This window comes from Pezoporus occidentalis, unplaced genomic scaffold (genome assembly GCF_034315485.1).
Source record: "Pezoporus occidentalis ecotype Australia unplaced genomic scaffold, CSIRO_AGI_Poc_V1 ctg328, whole genome shotgun sequence".
Lineage (NCBI taxonomy): Eukaryota > Metazoa > Chordata > Aves > Psittaciformes > Psittacidae > Pezoporus > Pezoporus occidentalis.
This window is the reverse complement of record NW_026915246.1, coordinates 223,536-238,914: the sequence shown is the minus strand read 5'-3', so window position 1 is coordinate 238,914 and position 15,379 is coordinate 223,536. Positions and strand designations below refer to the sequence as shown.

The 15,379-nt window shown below is 46.9% G+C and overlaps 1 protein-coding gene across 2 annotated transcripts; it reads left to right on the top strand.

The window, feature by feature from the left end:
* The first annotated feature begins 2,897 nt into the window (after positions 1 to 2,897).
* On the top strand, positions 2,898 to 9,818 carry LOC134168936 (keratin, type I cytoskeletal 15-like). 2 transcript variants are annotated; one of them, XM_062629099.1, is made up of 9 exons: positions 2,898 to 4,393; positions 4,747 to 4,829; positions 5,334 to 5,490; positions 5,742 to 5,903; positions 6,219 to 6,344; positions 6,536 to 6,762; positions 7,314 to 7,624; positions 8,104 to 8,205; positions 9,024 to 9,818. In XM_062629099.1, exons 1-9 carry the CDS (start codon positions 3,749 to 3,751, stop codon positions 9,047 to 9,049), a joined length of 1,839 nt encoding a protein of 612 aa, XP_062485083.1. In that variant the 5' UTR covers positions 2,898 to 3,748; the 3' UTR covers positions 9,050 to 9,818. The 2 variants fall into 2 exon arrangements, with proteins under 2 accessions (XP_062485083.1, XP_062485082.1); XM_062629098.1 differs by lacking the exon at positions 2,898 to 4,393 and having other exon boundaries at positions 4,751 to 4,829; positions 8,107 to 8,205.
* The last annotated feature ends 5,561 nt before the right edge of the window (positions 9,819 to 15,379 follow it).

Sequence of the window (15,379 nt, the reverse complement as noted above, 5' to 3'; positions counted from 1 at the left end):
GTGCGTTAGAATGACCCTTTGCTGATGAAGGTCTTGCCAATGGAGTAGAATTAGCTGAGATCCAGAGTCAGCTGTGCAAGGGGCTGCCTAGACCCAAAATGAAGAAGTTCCCAACCAAAGGGTTCGTACTCCAAATAGGTTCGTCTCTCACAGCTCTGACTCACCTAATTACTGTTCCTATCATAATCACCATCGTTCCATTGGGTGGTGGATCTTTTGAAGGTGCCCTTTAATGTTTCAACAGTACCAGTCTCTGCAATAACGAATGAGTAACAGATCAAGTACAATGGAGGCAAGAATTTATCTCCAGGAGAGGTGTTTGCTGGACTGGCCACTGCTGACCATGCTCTGTGGAGGGCAGCAGGTCCCGTCCTGGTGCTGCACACCAGCTTTCCCTGAGAGGTGTGTGAAAGGGCTGTGTTCGGACCATTGGACACAATCAGGACACATTCCAGGGATATTCCCCATGCCCACACATCTCGGGGTGTGGGCAGATGCCAAGACTCACACCCTGTCTTGCAGAAGAGCACAGGAGAGGTGGGACTTACCCTCTCACTTCAAAACAGGTACCTTAAAAACCTTCACTTGAGGTTTTAAGGCACGCAGGGAATCACAAAACCACAGCCTGGTCTGGGTTGGAGGCACCTTAAAGCTCCTCCAGTTCCAACCCCCTGGCACAGGCAGGGTAGAGCAGCTTGCTCCAAGCCCCATCCAGCCTTGAATGATCACATGCAAATGGTTTCTGTAGAATTTGCACTGCTTTATTTTATTAATGTGGCCATAAATACACACAGGGAGAAAGGAACAGAATGAACAGCACATCCCATACTGTCACCCTAACTGGAAATGGCAAGGTAGGAATTACTGTTCAGAACTTTCAGTCAATCCACTCTTACAGTAATACACGTGATGGAGCCCTGATATGTTTCAAATAATCTGAACTGAATTTTCTCAGGTTTTTCCATTTTCAAACATCTAGCTTTTTACTGGGATGAGAAAAAAGCCCTTATCATGTAAATATCAGGGGAGAGGAGAACAGTTTCATGCTAAATGTTAGGCAGCCAAACCTCAATGGGAGGAAGAGCAGTGTCCAGAACAAGAACAGTGTTCTCCCTCCAACAGTCACGCCACAGGGACTGTTTCTCCTTTACTATGGAGAAATATTGTCCTATGGGATTATCTGGTGTTAATACAATTGCTTGTTGATTATATAATGGAAGTTAGTTTATAAAGTGCAATTATGAGAATGAATCATATTCCCCAGATAGATCTTCCCCAGTTTTTCTCTGTGTAGCAACATAAGCAAATTGAATTTCCCTGACCAGACCTGACCAGAAGTGGGAAGGACGGAAGAGGGAAGCACTGCAAAGGGGGGGAAACAGGCTGCTCATACCCCACCAGAGTGCTCGGCAGCCTCAGCAGTTCAATGCAGAGCTCAGAGATGGGCTTGTGTGTGCTCAGCTCCCCCTCAGCACCTCACCCCAGCTCAGCCTCACCCCCTGCTGCTGCCACGCACTCCAAAAGAAAGATGCACACCCTTTGCTGCTGTGGACATGGTGATTCTGCTGTTCAAGGGCACTGGGTGAATTCGGGCCCACACTGGTGAGCAGTGCAGGCTTAAATAGTGGCCCAACCGCCTCTGGGCAGGAGCTCCAAACAGTTTCATCACAGGATAAGAGAAGAGGCCTCATTGCAAACAAACAACTGTGGTGCCATCTGCCCCCAGGGCATCCTCCTCCTCCTTCCCCTCCTATTTTGTCTCTGACCTCAAGCAGGTCTGTCAATGTGCAAGGGCAGGTTTTCCTGACTGCCACTGAACGCTCAGCGCTGAGGGCACGCTGGGACCGTGGCCTCTTCCATTAGTTATGCCCAGTGCATAAAAAGCAATAAACCTCAGCTTTATTCACCTGCCCATGATGGAGATCTGTCCTCAGCAAGGTCAAACGATCTGTCAGTGCCTGTTCCCAGGCCCACTGACGTGGGCAGGGAGAGGAAAGTGTGTTCAGATGCTCAGTGGACTGGGAGCATCCATCACCGATACCAGTGGTCCAGAGGCTGGGCAATGCCACTAGACGCCACGTTAAATGGAATGCAACCCAACAGTTTCAAAACACAATAGCTGTTAGTACAGAAGAGAATTTTGTGCACTTCAAAAGGATTTCTCACTGGAGCTAGCAAAAATTATGCCTTAGACCCCACTAAGTTTTGGGGGCCACTAATGGACCCCACCATTTACACTTCCACAACCCAGCAATGGCCTTGCTTCCGTGGACATTTCAGCAATGGAAGATGAAACCCGAGGTGTGTCCTCCAGTGTGGGCGAGGGTGTGCTGGGAGGGGCACTAGAAAAAGATGTTTCCATAAACACTTGCTATAAGCCATAACAAACAAATGTCTAAACTAGCAACAACCAAATCAATACAGGAAGCTGGGTATCGCACAACAGTTCCACTGACAAAGGGTGGCAGCTGCACACCTCACGGACAGCATGTGGCTGGAGCCCCCAAGGAGAAGGAGGGCAGACATGAGGGGCACTCGGGTTTGAGGCGCAGAGCTCTAAAGCTGAAGTACCCACTGCTGTGCATTTGAAAAAGACATGACCTTGGAAGAAGAAGATGCAAGACAGGAAATATTTCCTACTGTTGGTCATGCCATGTCCATGAATTGCAAAGAAAACTGCGAAGATGCTACTCTGATGTACAGCTCAAGGACTGAATCCCCCAAAACAGGAGCTTAACCCTTCTCCTCCGAGCAGACACTTGTATTTGCACTGTGTGAGGAAAACATCCTGCCTGGAATTCTGAAACCCTTTCAGGCATGGGAGTGTTTGCTCTCCCATCCACAGACATGCCAGGAGAGCCCAGTACAGAGCCAGGCACTTCTCGGGTCTCCCAGCCATCCCACACTGCATTTGCTCCGAGCACATAAAGAGCTACCTATTCCCTGCAACAAACATCCTGTCACACGTCCTTTCCTTGCCGTCTTACTCAGAGCTGTTTTCCAGTCATTGTCAGACAGTTCTTAGTGATTAATTTGTTATTTATAAATCATAATTGTGGATGGATGTTTGGAATAGATTGATGGGGCGTGCGGTGTTGGCCAATGGTCACCATGACAAAGACATTGGAGTGGTTCAGAGCACTCACAAAACACACCCTGGGATATCCAAAAGGTATAAACCAATAAAGGACTGAAAATAAGGAGCATATAGCATCAGATACCCAGAAACCAGAACCTGGTAAAATATCACTGAAGTATAACAAAACCAGCCAGGATTGCTTGACAACATTCTGAAAGGCGAAAGAGCAGAAGAAATAGAGTCACATTCATCACTGACCCACATTGTGACAGTTCACAGTTGTGCTGAAATAGATGTGAACAGGATGAGATGAGTGGGATGAGGTTAATTCAGATGACTGTAAATCAGTGACTAGATCACAGAAAAGATCTGCCTAAATCAGAGCCACCCAATAGAAATTACATGTTTTGTCTTAACAAACAAATGGTCAGGGGCACTCTGAGCATGGGTTAAGCTTCCTGACATCCTCAAACATCTCCCTTTGGCAAATTACCCTTGGCAGAAAAACAACGGCTTACAAACACACGAGAAGAAGGTACTCCCTTTGAGGGTGACACCCACTACCTCGGCTATAAATGCGGACCAGGCAGGGTGGAATTTGGAGCTATGATTCCAGAACAACTGTAAGACCAGCTTGGAGATTTCACGCGAGCCACTGCCGCTGCCACGATGAGCTGTGGCTCCAAACAGACCTCCAGAAGCTGCCTGCGTGGGAGCAGCGGTGGCGGCGGCAGCAGTGCTGGGGGTGGAGGGGGCAGCACGTATTCCTCCACAAGAGTCACTTCCAGGACAAGCGGTGGGGGCAGGAGCTCTGGCAGCAGTTGTGCTGGAGGAAGCTCCAGGAGCAGCTATGGTGGCGGAGCTGGTGGCGGTAGTTATGGAAGGATCAGGCACAGCAGTTACGGAGGAGGAATGAGCAGCAGAAGCTGTGGAGGAGGAATGAGCAGTGGTTATTATGGAGGGCGAATGAGCAGTGGTGGCTATGGAGGGGGCATGAGCTTTGGATCAGGTGGGAGTGGGTTTGGTGGTGGTTATGGAGGAAGCTTTGGTGGAGGTGGTGCTGGTTTCAGTGGTGGCAGCTTTAGCAGTGGTGGCTTTCCTGGAGGGATCGGGGGAATTCTCTCCACCGATGAAAAGCTGACCATGCAGAGCCTCAATGAACGCCTGGCTTCTTACCTGGACACCGTCAGAAACCTGGAAAGGGAAAATGCTCAGCTTGAGCAGTTAATAAGGGAATGGTACCAAAAGCAAGCTCCTTCCGGCACAAAGGACTACAGCCACTATTATGGAGAGATTGAAGACCTTCAAAACCAGGTAGGATGCTCTTTGTCAGAGAAGTTTAAGCACTGACAGATGTTTTGCGATTGAGTAAAACACCTGTAGCCAGCCCTGGGCACAGAAGGTGAGACAGAGCTATGGCACTGACACAAGCGTCTTGACAGGATTCCTGTACTCCCAAAACAGTTCCTGCAGTTCTGATGCTGCTTTCACACAGGTCCCTTTTTGGTTTGCACTGTACACGACCTTTACAGGCCTCTGCATGTAGGTCATGCTGCTCCCCTCAGACTTCTAGGAATTACAACAAGATCACATCCATATTTCTGTCTCTTGTGCAAACCTGAGATTCACAGGGACATTCTTCCTCAGCATGTTGTCTTCTCTTCTAGCTTGTGACTGCAGCTGTGGAGACCAACAAGGTACTTCTGGACCTGGATAACACAAGGATGACTGCAGAGGACTTCAGGATAAAGTAAATATATAATCCTCTTTTCCAGGCACTGACTTCCTTTCTTCTACTTTCCTCAACTTAGTTTCATTCATCCATTCCATAAGCAAATCTCAACCCACAGAGACCAGGGTTCCTCCTGGTTCCACAGCAGAACAACTGATATTATTTGTAAGGGTTCAAAACTATTATTCCTATAATGGTCTCCAATGGGAACACTCCCTATGGCTGTAGAGTCAAAGCTTGAAAAAACCTTTATTTGAAGGAGTAAAAATTGTGATTTTCTCTCACTGAAAGTCAGATGAAACAGAGAGGAAACCTGCCCAGAGACTACAGCAAAAGGAAACAATGAAAAGACCACAGAACACTTTATGAAACTTTAAGTACTGGCTTCTGGTTTCATAATTCTGCTGGTTGAGGGATGCTGTGTGCTACGGAGTGCAGACACCAAAGTGGGACTGGGAACCTGAGAACAGGGCTGACCTCTGCGCTGTCCCTGGCCCTGACCTCCCACTGTCCCTGGCGCAGGTACGAGACCGAGCGTGGGCTCCGGCAGAACGTGGAGGGCGACATCAACAGCCTGCGGCCCTTGCTGGACAGTCTGACTCTGAATAGGTCTGACCTGGAAATGCAGTTTGAGTCTCTGAAGGAGGAGATGATTGACCTCAAGAAGAACCACGAGGAGGTGAGAGCCAGCTCCTCGCAGTGCAAACCGCAGGGGAGAACAAGAACACTTACAATATCAAAATGTGGGAGGGTTTGCAGGTAGCATCCTCCACACTAAGTAGTGTCCCCTGCTCTCCTCGTCAAGGAGATTCAGCATACACACAGGTGGTGTTGAAAGGGTCAGGAAGGGTTCTTATGTCAGAGCAAATTAACTGACTTCAAAACTGTTTTGCAAAGTAATTTCCCCCTTTTTGTTTGCCTTCTCTGCAGGAGATGAAATCGCTGCACACACAGTCGAGCGGCGATGTGAACGTGGAGGTGAATGCTGCTCCAGGGGAGGACCTGCTGAAAAAGCTGAATGCCATGAGACAGGAGTATGAAAATATCATTCAGAAAAACCGGGAAGAGGTTGAGAGCTGGTATGAGAGCAAGGTAAATAAATGGTTCTGATCTGCAGGTTCACATCACAAAAGAAAACCCATGCCAACCTTTGGTAAGAACTTCCTGCAGGTGAATGACACTTTGAACGATGACATCCATTGCTTTTAGGATATAATGGTAGAATCCCTTTGGTTAAAATAAAAGACATCACAAGTGGCCTTGAACTGCACTGGCAGAGCCACACAAGCAAGTTCTAACAGCCCCCCTATTACAAGTGGCCCTGCTTCAAGCTGTTAAGGAAATGATAACTGACCATGCTGCCACTGTAGGTAAAACTCAAAAACTCCAATATATTATTTTTTTCAGATGGAAGAAGTGAGTCAACAGGTCCACTCAAGTGGCCAGGAAGTGGAGGCAAGCAACCAACAGATCTCTGAGCTGAGACGTGAATACCAGAGCCTGGAGATTGAGCTGCAGTCGCAGATCAGCATGGTAGGGAAGGGTTGCTTCTGATCCTCTGATACACAAAGAACATGTGAGCTGCTGGAATGTACCCAGCACTCCATTTAATGAAGATGCTTAGTGCATAAGAATGATCTGATCCTGCCACATTCCCATAACATGCCACATTCCCATAACATGCCACATTCCCATAAACACCATCTTGTGCTTTCCCTTTGCAGGTGGACTCTTTGCAGTCCAACCTGGAAGACACGGAACGTCGTTACAACATGCAGCTGCAGCAGATCCAGGGGATGATTGGTCCCTTGGAGGAGGAGCTGGCCAGCATCCGCTGTGAGATGGAGAGTCAGAACCAGGAGTACAAGATGCTCCTGGGCATCAAGACCCGCCTGGAGCAGGAGATTGCTCAGTACCGGGCTCTGCTGCAGGAGGGGCAGCATGGCATTGGGTACGTACTTTCAGATTAACCTTTGCAAACAGGCAAAGATGAAAGGAGCTGTATTTATATTAGGAAATAGTGGTCAATCATCAACATATCTACTACAATCACAGGAATCTGGATGGAATCAAAAGCCTAGCTGGCAGTGTAAAAAGCTGCAGTGTTCTACAATTACTGTGAACTGCACAAAAACAATTGCAAAATACTATAATCTGCCATTTCGTCTCCTACGTGCAGTCAGGAAGTACAGTTATAGATGAAAACAAAAGGTCAGACAGAAAAAACTTCTTTAGAATTCTAAATACAGAAGGTACATATTTTGAAAGCCTTCTAAAGGCATCCGTTATCTTTCTTTTTCTTCTTCCTTAATCAGTTAGTTTGTCCTTTACCAAGACAGTTTCAAAGCAGTTCTCTAGAACCTGCTTCACACAGCAGCACTTCCTCACTCATATGAGGAGTTCAGAAGGAGCCAGCAAGTGGCTTTGGTACAGATGACAGGACACCAGACACCGGTCACATTGCTATAAATGCTACACATTCATGGCCTTTCCTCCTTACAGCATCTCCCAGGGAGGAGCTGGTGGTGGATCTTCAGGAGGAGGAGGAGGGCATGGAGGAACCAGCTGGTCTTCTGGAAGAGGCAGTAGTGGAGGAGGAAGCAGTTGGTCCTCAAGTGGAGGAAGCAGCGGAGGAAGAACTGGAGGATCCTGCAGAAGAACTTCCTCATCGGGAGGTGGAGGAGGAGCGAGCGGAGGAGCAGGAGGTGCGGCCTCTGGTAAAACCTCCAGTGGAGGAGAAGGAGGGGGCAAATCCTGCCTCTCCCGCTCGTCATCCTCCCACTCCCAGCCTGGCAACTCTTATGAAAGCCAAGGTAAAAATCAGGATAGAAGGGTACACCCTCCCATTCCCTCTTCTCTATAGTAGGAAAGGATGTGACAGCTTCTGTCCTGACTGGAAATCAGGAGATATTTGTGCTATTTTTTGCCAGCTGTCCCAAAGTCCACTCTGACATTTGTCCCTATGCAGTAACCCATCAATAGGGCAGGATTTTCAGAAGTGACACGAATGTCATGAAGAGTTGTATGAGGACATGTAGAAAGAGGAAATGAAGAGGGAAAGAGAAAATATCCAATGCAAAGCATGCAGGGAACTGGGGAAGTCAGTAGTTTGGGAATGAAGCCACACGTTAGAAATGTAACTGGTATTAAGGGGGGAAATAGTTAAAGCAGGGTTAGAACACTCAGGGCATTTAAAATCTATGGGGTATTAGCTGCAAAATCCTGACTTAGCAAGAGATAGGGAATGCCCAGAAGGTCTTCTCCATGTCTGATTTCATGGCTGTGGTTCCAGAAGATGCTGAAAGCATGAAGCTCTGCCTGGAAGGGAATAAAACACTGGATAGAGGAGCAACAATGGAGGAAGTGTCTGAAGCCATAAAAACGATGAGACGGGGTAAGGCTCCAGGTCCCAGCAGCAGCTCCTCAGGCAATGCCTGGATATGTTGCAAATGAGAATTTATAGATTTAAAAAGATGGAAAATGATCCCACTTTGAGGCTTCCATTGAGTCCTTCTTATCCAGGAAGCAACAGGGCTATTAATCTTGGTTGAGTCTGCCTCACACACATGCTGTTTTCCCTCCCAGACTGACAGTTGGTCATGACAGTATTGGCTGTAGACCAAAGGGCCTGAGGCCATCATTAGAGAAAGTAAGAATACCACAGAGCATCTCTCAATGCTGAAAACAAGGGCAGTGATTTCCAAGGCCTTTGTGGAATGAGTAAGATTATTTTGGTAAGATTTGGAGTAGATGAGATGTAGTTTTTAAAACTGAATAGGCTTTGCAAGCTCCTCTGATCAAACATCCGATCTGACTTGCAACAGTCCTACGTACGCTAATGCTTGGCAGGCAAGAGTAATATATTACCTGCAACTTATAAACATCTGTTGTAAATATCCACACACACATAAATACCGATTCCAAGTTCATCTGGATTTGATTCCTACTGCCACAGTCACTCTAAATTTAAAGACTCATTTCCAATGGCACACTTGACAGAAGCAGGTCCATGTATTTAATACAATGGAGCTGCACACATACACTTGTACAAATACTAAGTCTGACCTGTTCTAACCTTGCCAGAGTGCTGGGAAAAAGCCCAGAGCAGTGAGAAGTGCACACTCTATCATTACTTAGTAACATGAAGATTAAGAACACTGAATGAGAGAACACTTCTTCAATAAAGCCTTGCTTCCCTTAATCCTTCAACAGGGAGTCTCAGAAGGTCTGAGGAATGATGGGCAAAGGCAGTATCTTCCACCTCAGGACCTTACCTGTGGGCCTTTGGACCAAGCAAGACTGTGCTGAGCGTGTCTGATCGTGCCTCTGCAAAGAGCAAGAGCAAACACCTGCCTGAGTTACTCAACACTCTTCACTCCAGGGGCTCATCCGAACGCTCTGGATGACCCATCAGCTTCTTCCCTCTGAATTTCTGTTCCTGATCACTGGCACCTGAGTTAATCTCCACTGTGAGTGTTATTCCCCTGAAACCAACAGAAAAAAAAACCAAATAAAATAAACCCCCAACCCCCTCAAAATAAACACTAATAAATCTTTGCTTCTGTCTGCTGCAAGCACAAAGCCATGTCTGGGAGAGATTTCCTTTAGCAGAGATTTTTTCCTTGAATCAAGTCCAAACATTAAGCCCCACCTGCTGGGGGTAATTCAGGTGTGGGTTGTGCTTAAGCAGAACTTCCAGGGGCTGCATTGCTGCAATGGACTATTTAGACAGATCTTAGGCAGAAGCTCTTCCCTGTAAGGGTGCTGGGGCCCTGGCACAGGGTGCCCAGAGAAGCTGTGGCTGCCCCATCCCTGGCAGTGTTCAAGGCCAGGTTGGACACAGGGGCTTGGAGCAAGCTGCTCTAGTGGAAGGTGTCCCTGCCCGTGGCAGGGGCTGGAAACAGATGAGCTTTAAGGCTCCTTCTAACCCAAACCAGTCTGGGATTCTCTGATTCTTTGCAGTAACTCAGAGGGCTTCTCACACACACACCTGCTCACTAACACACACTTTATCCCTTGCACTTCCCGCCTCATCTACTTAAACACAAAGGTTCCAGATAGGAGTATCACTGCTGCGAGGTTTTCTCTCTCTGTTTGACAGTCACGAGTTCTGTTTTCTCACTCTGAAGAAGGCATCACCCAGTGCAGAGCATTATGAAACACAGGCTGAGTGGGAGACCGTGGGAACAGGAATCCTGAGCACCCGAGTCCAAGGCAGATCTGTACCAGTGATTCACGGCGTTGCCTTACACCAGGCTCCCAGCCAGTCCTGTCACTGTTTGGAAAGAAACAAAATCGATCAGAAATTCTCCTTCTGACCTAGCAGGTCAGTCTCTGGCAGGGTCCGATCTTCATTCAGAGCTGCTTCATACACAAACATGCACTGATATCCCTGACTGACGTGCAAAGAGGCAGCGCTGGTGATGTTTGCAAGGATACCCCCATCTCCCTCCTATTGCAAAATCACCTACTTCATTTTTAAAACCCTTGCAGGATCAAATCCAACTTGTCTCTGTTTCTAGCTGTCCTCTAAACCTATTTTCTCTGATGGCTCTGCCAGTTTGACACCTTTGGCAGACAGTGACAATTCTTTCTTAGACCTGTGTACTGAAGATACTAAACTAACAGCCCAAATTAAAGAATACTCCCAATACAGGAGCCTTGCTTCTCAGACCTCCTCTAAGAGCCTGCAAGTTAACCTCATAGAATCACAGAATCCCAGACTGGTTTGTGTTGGGAGGGACCTTAAAGCTCACCCAGCTCCAACCCCTGCCACGAGCAGGGACCCCTTCCACTGGAGCAGCTTGCTCCAAGCCCCTGTGTCCAACCTGGCCTTGAACACTGCCAGGAATGGGGCAGCCACAGCTCCTCTGGGCACCCTGTGCCAGCGCCTCAGCACCCTCACAGGGAAGAGCTTCATTCTCCAATTTCAATGTCAAAACTGCTGCTGCTGGGTGATGCTTCCTGGCTGTTACGGGCTTTTTTTACTGGCCATCACCTGACCTCTGGCCCTAGAGCAGCACCTGGGAGGCTCTTAAGGAGGTTAGGTACAATTTACTCGAAGGAGCAGCCTGTGCTAGAGCTTGCTGCTCTGCAGCACCACAGTAGCTTTGAGGACTACTGGTACCTCTGGCTCCTGTCCTTTCCAACATTACAACCTTCAGTAGTTTTACTGCCAGTTACCTAACAATCATCATCTATGCATCTAACCTTGCAGAAGAAATTCCACTGAAACAAGTCTTGGTGAGAGCAAAGCAGAATGAAACTGGCAGAGTTGGAAGTGTGGGAAGGAGAATCCCGACAGCAGCTCTGTGCTGTACTGGAGCAGCCAGTACTGCAGCCAACACGCCAATGTTCAATGCGATCTGTTGTAATACACTGTGCAACTCTGCTGCTGATGTAAATGCTCACATTGATGTTATAATCAGGCACAGCAAGAAGTAAACATTTCTGAGCAATCAGGACCAAAAATATCATAGAATCACAGAATGGCTACGGCTGGAAGGGACCTTAAAGATAACATCACTAGTACTCCTTTTACTACTCAGGTTGATTGTGCTGTGTTCTTCCTTGCCTAAGATCTGTACTGTCAGTACCAAGCTGTTCTTGTCCTGTTTCTTACATTTAACGAGTCTGCATCTATAATGCCAGTAAACTTCATAAGAAAGTTTATTTGCTACACGTATGTGATGAAATAAATACAAGCCACCAATAAACTTAAAAGAGACCTATTTAATCATGGCATTCATTACGGACAAAAAGAAGACTGAATTCAGATGGTTTCTTGCCATACCCTGGAAGGAAGGGTCTTTTTCCGTGTTGTATATACAAAACCTACATCTAGGTTACCACTATCACTAGCATTTGCCTACTGGGAGACCAAGCTTGTGATAACAACAGTGATGCAAAAACCTCATGTGGAGGAACAGCTAGAAACCCCAGCTATTGCAATGCAGGAGTAAGAAATAGGGATACCTGTAGTGAGAGGTGCGTGCTGCAAGTGGGACCCCAACGACAGAAGAGCAGCGAGGAGCACTCTGTGCTCTCATTTGCATGCACTTTGTTAGGTGCTAATCAGCATAATGAGCTTTAATTTTATGAGCAAAAAGTGTTGCAATTCGGATACTTATCTGGTGTTCCTGTTAGAGCTCTGAGAAGAAAATTGTGGTACGTGTTACAACAAGACCTGCAGAACAACCTGGGGCAAAAAGAAATGTGCACACACACTCCTGCGCGGCCGGCTCCAGGCCCACAGCAATTCAGTGTCCATTCGAAGGCACAGATATCATTTCAACATTGCCCATGCATCTATTCTGCTGATGTCTCTTTTGTCAGCCCTATTAGCTGCCAGTGCTACATGGGTGATACTCATGGGCTGCGCATTCAGTACAGTAAAGTCTGCCATTGCACTGGGGGGGGGAAGGATCTATTGTAACTTTCAGAGCCCCCCATCTCAACAGGAATGTCCTGGTGGAGTTTCTTGCATTACTACATTCACTGAATGTCACTTGTTGATGACCAAGGTCTTTAGGCTGCTTCTGGACTTGTTCAGAGCAGGCTGAAGCTAAAGGGAGCCAGCACCAGCTCCTTCCCCCAGCAGAGACCATGCAGGGTGTCCCTGAGGTGAGCCCAGAAGCACGACCTCCCAGGCACTTGGGGAAGAGCAGGTGCCTTTCACGATACAACATACCCGTGGTAGCAACACAAGGTACCTATGCAGATTCACAGAGTCCCAGACTGGTTTGGACTGGGAGGAACCTTAAAGCTCATTCAGTTTCAACCCCCTGCCACGGGCAGGGACCCCTTCCACTAGAGCATCTTGCTCCAAGCCCGTGTCCAACCTGGCCTTGAACACTGCCAGGGATGGGGCAGCCACAGCTTCTCTGGGCACCCTCACAGGGAAGAGTTTCTGCCTGAGAGCTCATCTCAGTCTGTGCAGTCATGCACAGATGTATCACGGAGGCTGGTTAAAAGGAAAACATGAACAGTGAGAGTGAAGGAATGTCTGTTGCTCCTGAAGTGTGGCCTGTGCTGAGCTGGGCAGGAAGCGGTACATAAAAACATCCCAACATTCCACAGGCTGAGGAACGCTGGTGGCTGTGGTGATAAATGTCCTTATTCTGGTGCCTTGGTATTGCAGCCCAAAGAGTTATGCGACATTATTGAGAACATAGTGACTGTAAAAGAAACAAAATACCCCAAGGGAAAGCTCCAGCTGTGAAGAACACAGCGATTCCCACCAGCCAGCAGGACTCTCGAGGAAGCACTGAGATTGCACTGTCACCAAAATTAAATGATGGCAACACTAAGGACAGAAAAAGAACATCCTGTGAGCACAGGACTTGAAGGCTACGTAAGACCTACAGGCAGAATCTTTTACCTGTGTCCCTCCCTTACATACAAAAAAGCAGTAATAATATAGAGCCGAAATGAAATGTTGAGGCCATCTAAAGTTGTGCACTCTGTTTTCCTAGCAGATGGTAAGATATGCCCCTTATCAGAAGAACCTTCCGGTACGGACAAGTCCCTGCTGAGAACGAGTCCATACAGAAAGTCAATGGATAAATAAAATAGGAAGCAATGGAGGTTCTCAGACAGTACATAAACAGATTAAAAGACTCCTTGGGCCAATGGTTTTACTCTTTGTTTTAGTAATTCCAGAGAATTTTTTGCTCTCTATCCCTAACATCTCATAGACTGTTGGAGCTTGCCTATGAAAAGCACCTCTAAGGAGTATCACTGGCCTCACTGATGCTGTGTGCTCACTGAAACTGTGTTTACACGCTGAGGTGACACTACCATCCTCCAGCTGTGAATCAAGGAGAAATTATCTCATCATCAAGTTACTTGAAATCTTTCATCACCTTTGAGCCATTGAGTATATCAAACAGCAAGATAAAATCAGAGAGCTTTTGAAAGAGATTGCATAAGCAGCAATAAAGCAAAGCTGGCAGAAGCACAGTGCAGAGGACATGACAATGGTTTCAGTCAGAAAATGTGAAATAATCCTGAATTTAACAGAAAAAAAGACCAGAAGTTAAGAGGCAGAAATTTAGTTTCTGAAAGAATCTTGCACGTGGAGACTGACAGCAGCATGTAAAAAACCTGCAGCAACACAGTCAACTTCCAAGTCAGGGTGGCCTTGGCCTTTTGGAACATGTTGAGAAAAGGGCAGCAGAGAAGTGACGAGCTCCTCAGGTGGGTGCTTCTTTGTTCCCTGCTCCTGAGGTTTAGGGGGAGATTTATTAACATTAGCGGGAGATTGCTAAATTTCATAAATACCTTACAGTCATCAGAGGATCAGTAATGAAACAAAGAACAAAGCTGCCACTGGAAACAGGTACACTTCTGCCTAAGCACACTGTAACAGTTTGGATCCCTGTACGGCAAGTCCACGGGTGCTGAGGGTTTTGTTGTTGTCTCCAACGAGTTGGTGGGAACAGGCTGTTTGCATGAATCAAGTCTCTACTGTATTAAAAAATATGATGGAAATCTCTCATACAAGCCTGCAGTGTAAGAACAGAGCTAAGTGGGTGCTGAGGAAAGAAGATTCTGCATTTCATCAAATCCCAGACTGGTTTGTGTTGGAAGGGACCTCAAAGCTCACCCAGCTCCAACCCCTGCCACAGGCAGAGACAACTTCCACTGGAGCAGCTTGCTCCAAGCCCCTGTGTCCAACCTGGCCTTGAACACTGCCAGGGATGGGGCAGCCACAGCTTCTCTGGGCACCCTGTGCCAGCACCTCAGCACCCTCACAGGGAAGAGCTTCTGCCTAAGAGCTCACCTCAATCTACCATTTGAACCGGAATATTTACTTTATGGCCAGGACAAAGGTGAGGCTAAAAACCACTCCCCAGTCCACACTGCGGATCAGTGCAAGACTGAAGTACGGCTGAATTTCTTTTGTGGTCTCGACAGATTTCAACTGACTACTGCAAAAGCCTTTCAACATGTCTCTCTGATGACTATTTTAGAGTCTCAAGGATCTCTGCATTAAGAGCAGTCTATATAATTACTCTATCACTTGTCATATATGACAGAGTAACAGCGGGGAAAATGAGCAGTTTTATATTAAACCATAAAAGGACTTCCTACGCAGTAGTTTATAGGTCATTGTCTGCATTAATTCAGCTCCTAATTGTGCTCTAGTTGTCATTATAATACAATTCAAGTATCCTTAGCCTTCTTACTAGTTTAGATAACAGCTCTTTGATGAAGAAAAGCCTTTTTTTTTCTCTTTGATTTCTAGGACTCGGCTATCGACCTAGAAATCCCAAGTGAGCTGTCCTGTCACCTCCTTCACACAGGAAGGATTTTGATTTTTGAATAAGAATCCCACTGCATTGCTTGAAACAGACTTCTCATGTAAATAAATATGTTGTCTAAGTGATGGCAGGGATACACAGGTTGGACAAGCGAAACAAACGAGTTACACACTCCTAGTATGAAAACTCTTACTCTATCATGTATAGTGAGAAAAAGAAGATAAGCAGAGTAGATCTTAAATGCACAAAATATGAAAGAGCAAAAGAGAACAACAGGACAACAGGAGCTACAAAAACCTCAGC

Coding starts and splice junctions, on each gene's coding strand:
- LOC134168936 (XM_062629099.1), top strand. CDS start 3,749: ATGAGCTGTGGCTCCAAACAGACCTCCAGAAGCTGCCTGCGTGGGAGC. Junction 4,830..5,333: donor GCAGAGGACTTCAGGATAAA/GTAAATATATAA, acceptor TCCCTGGCGCAG/GTACGAGACCGAGCGTGGGC. Junction 5,904..6,218: donor AGAGCTGGTATGAGAGCAAG/GTAAATAAATGG, acceptor TATTTTTTTCAG/ATGGAAGAAGTGAGTCAACA.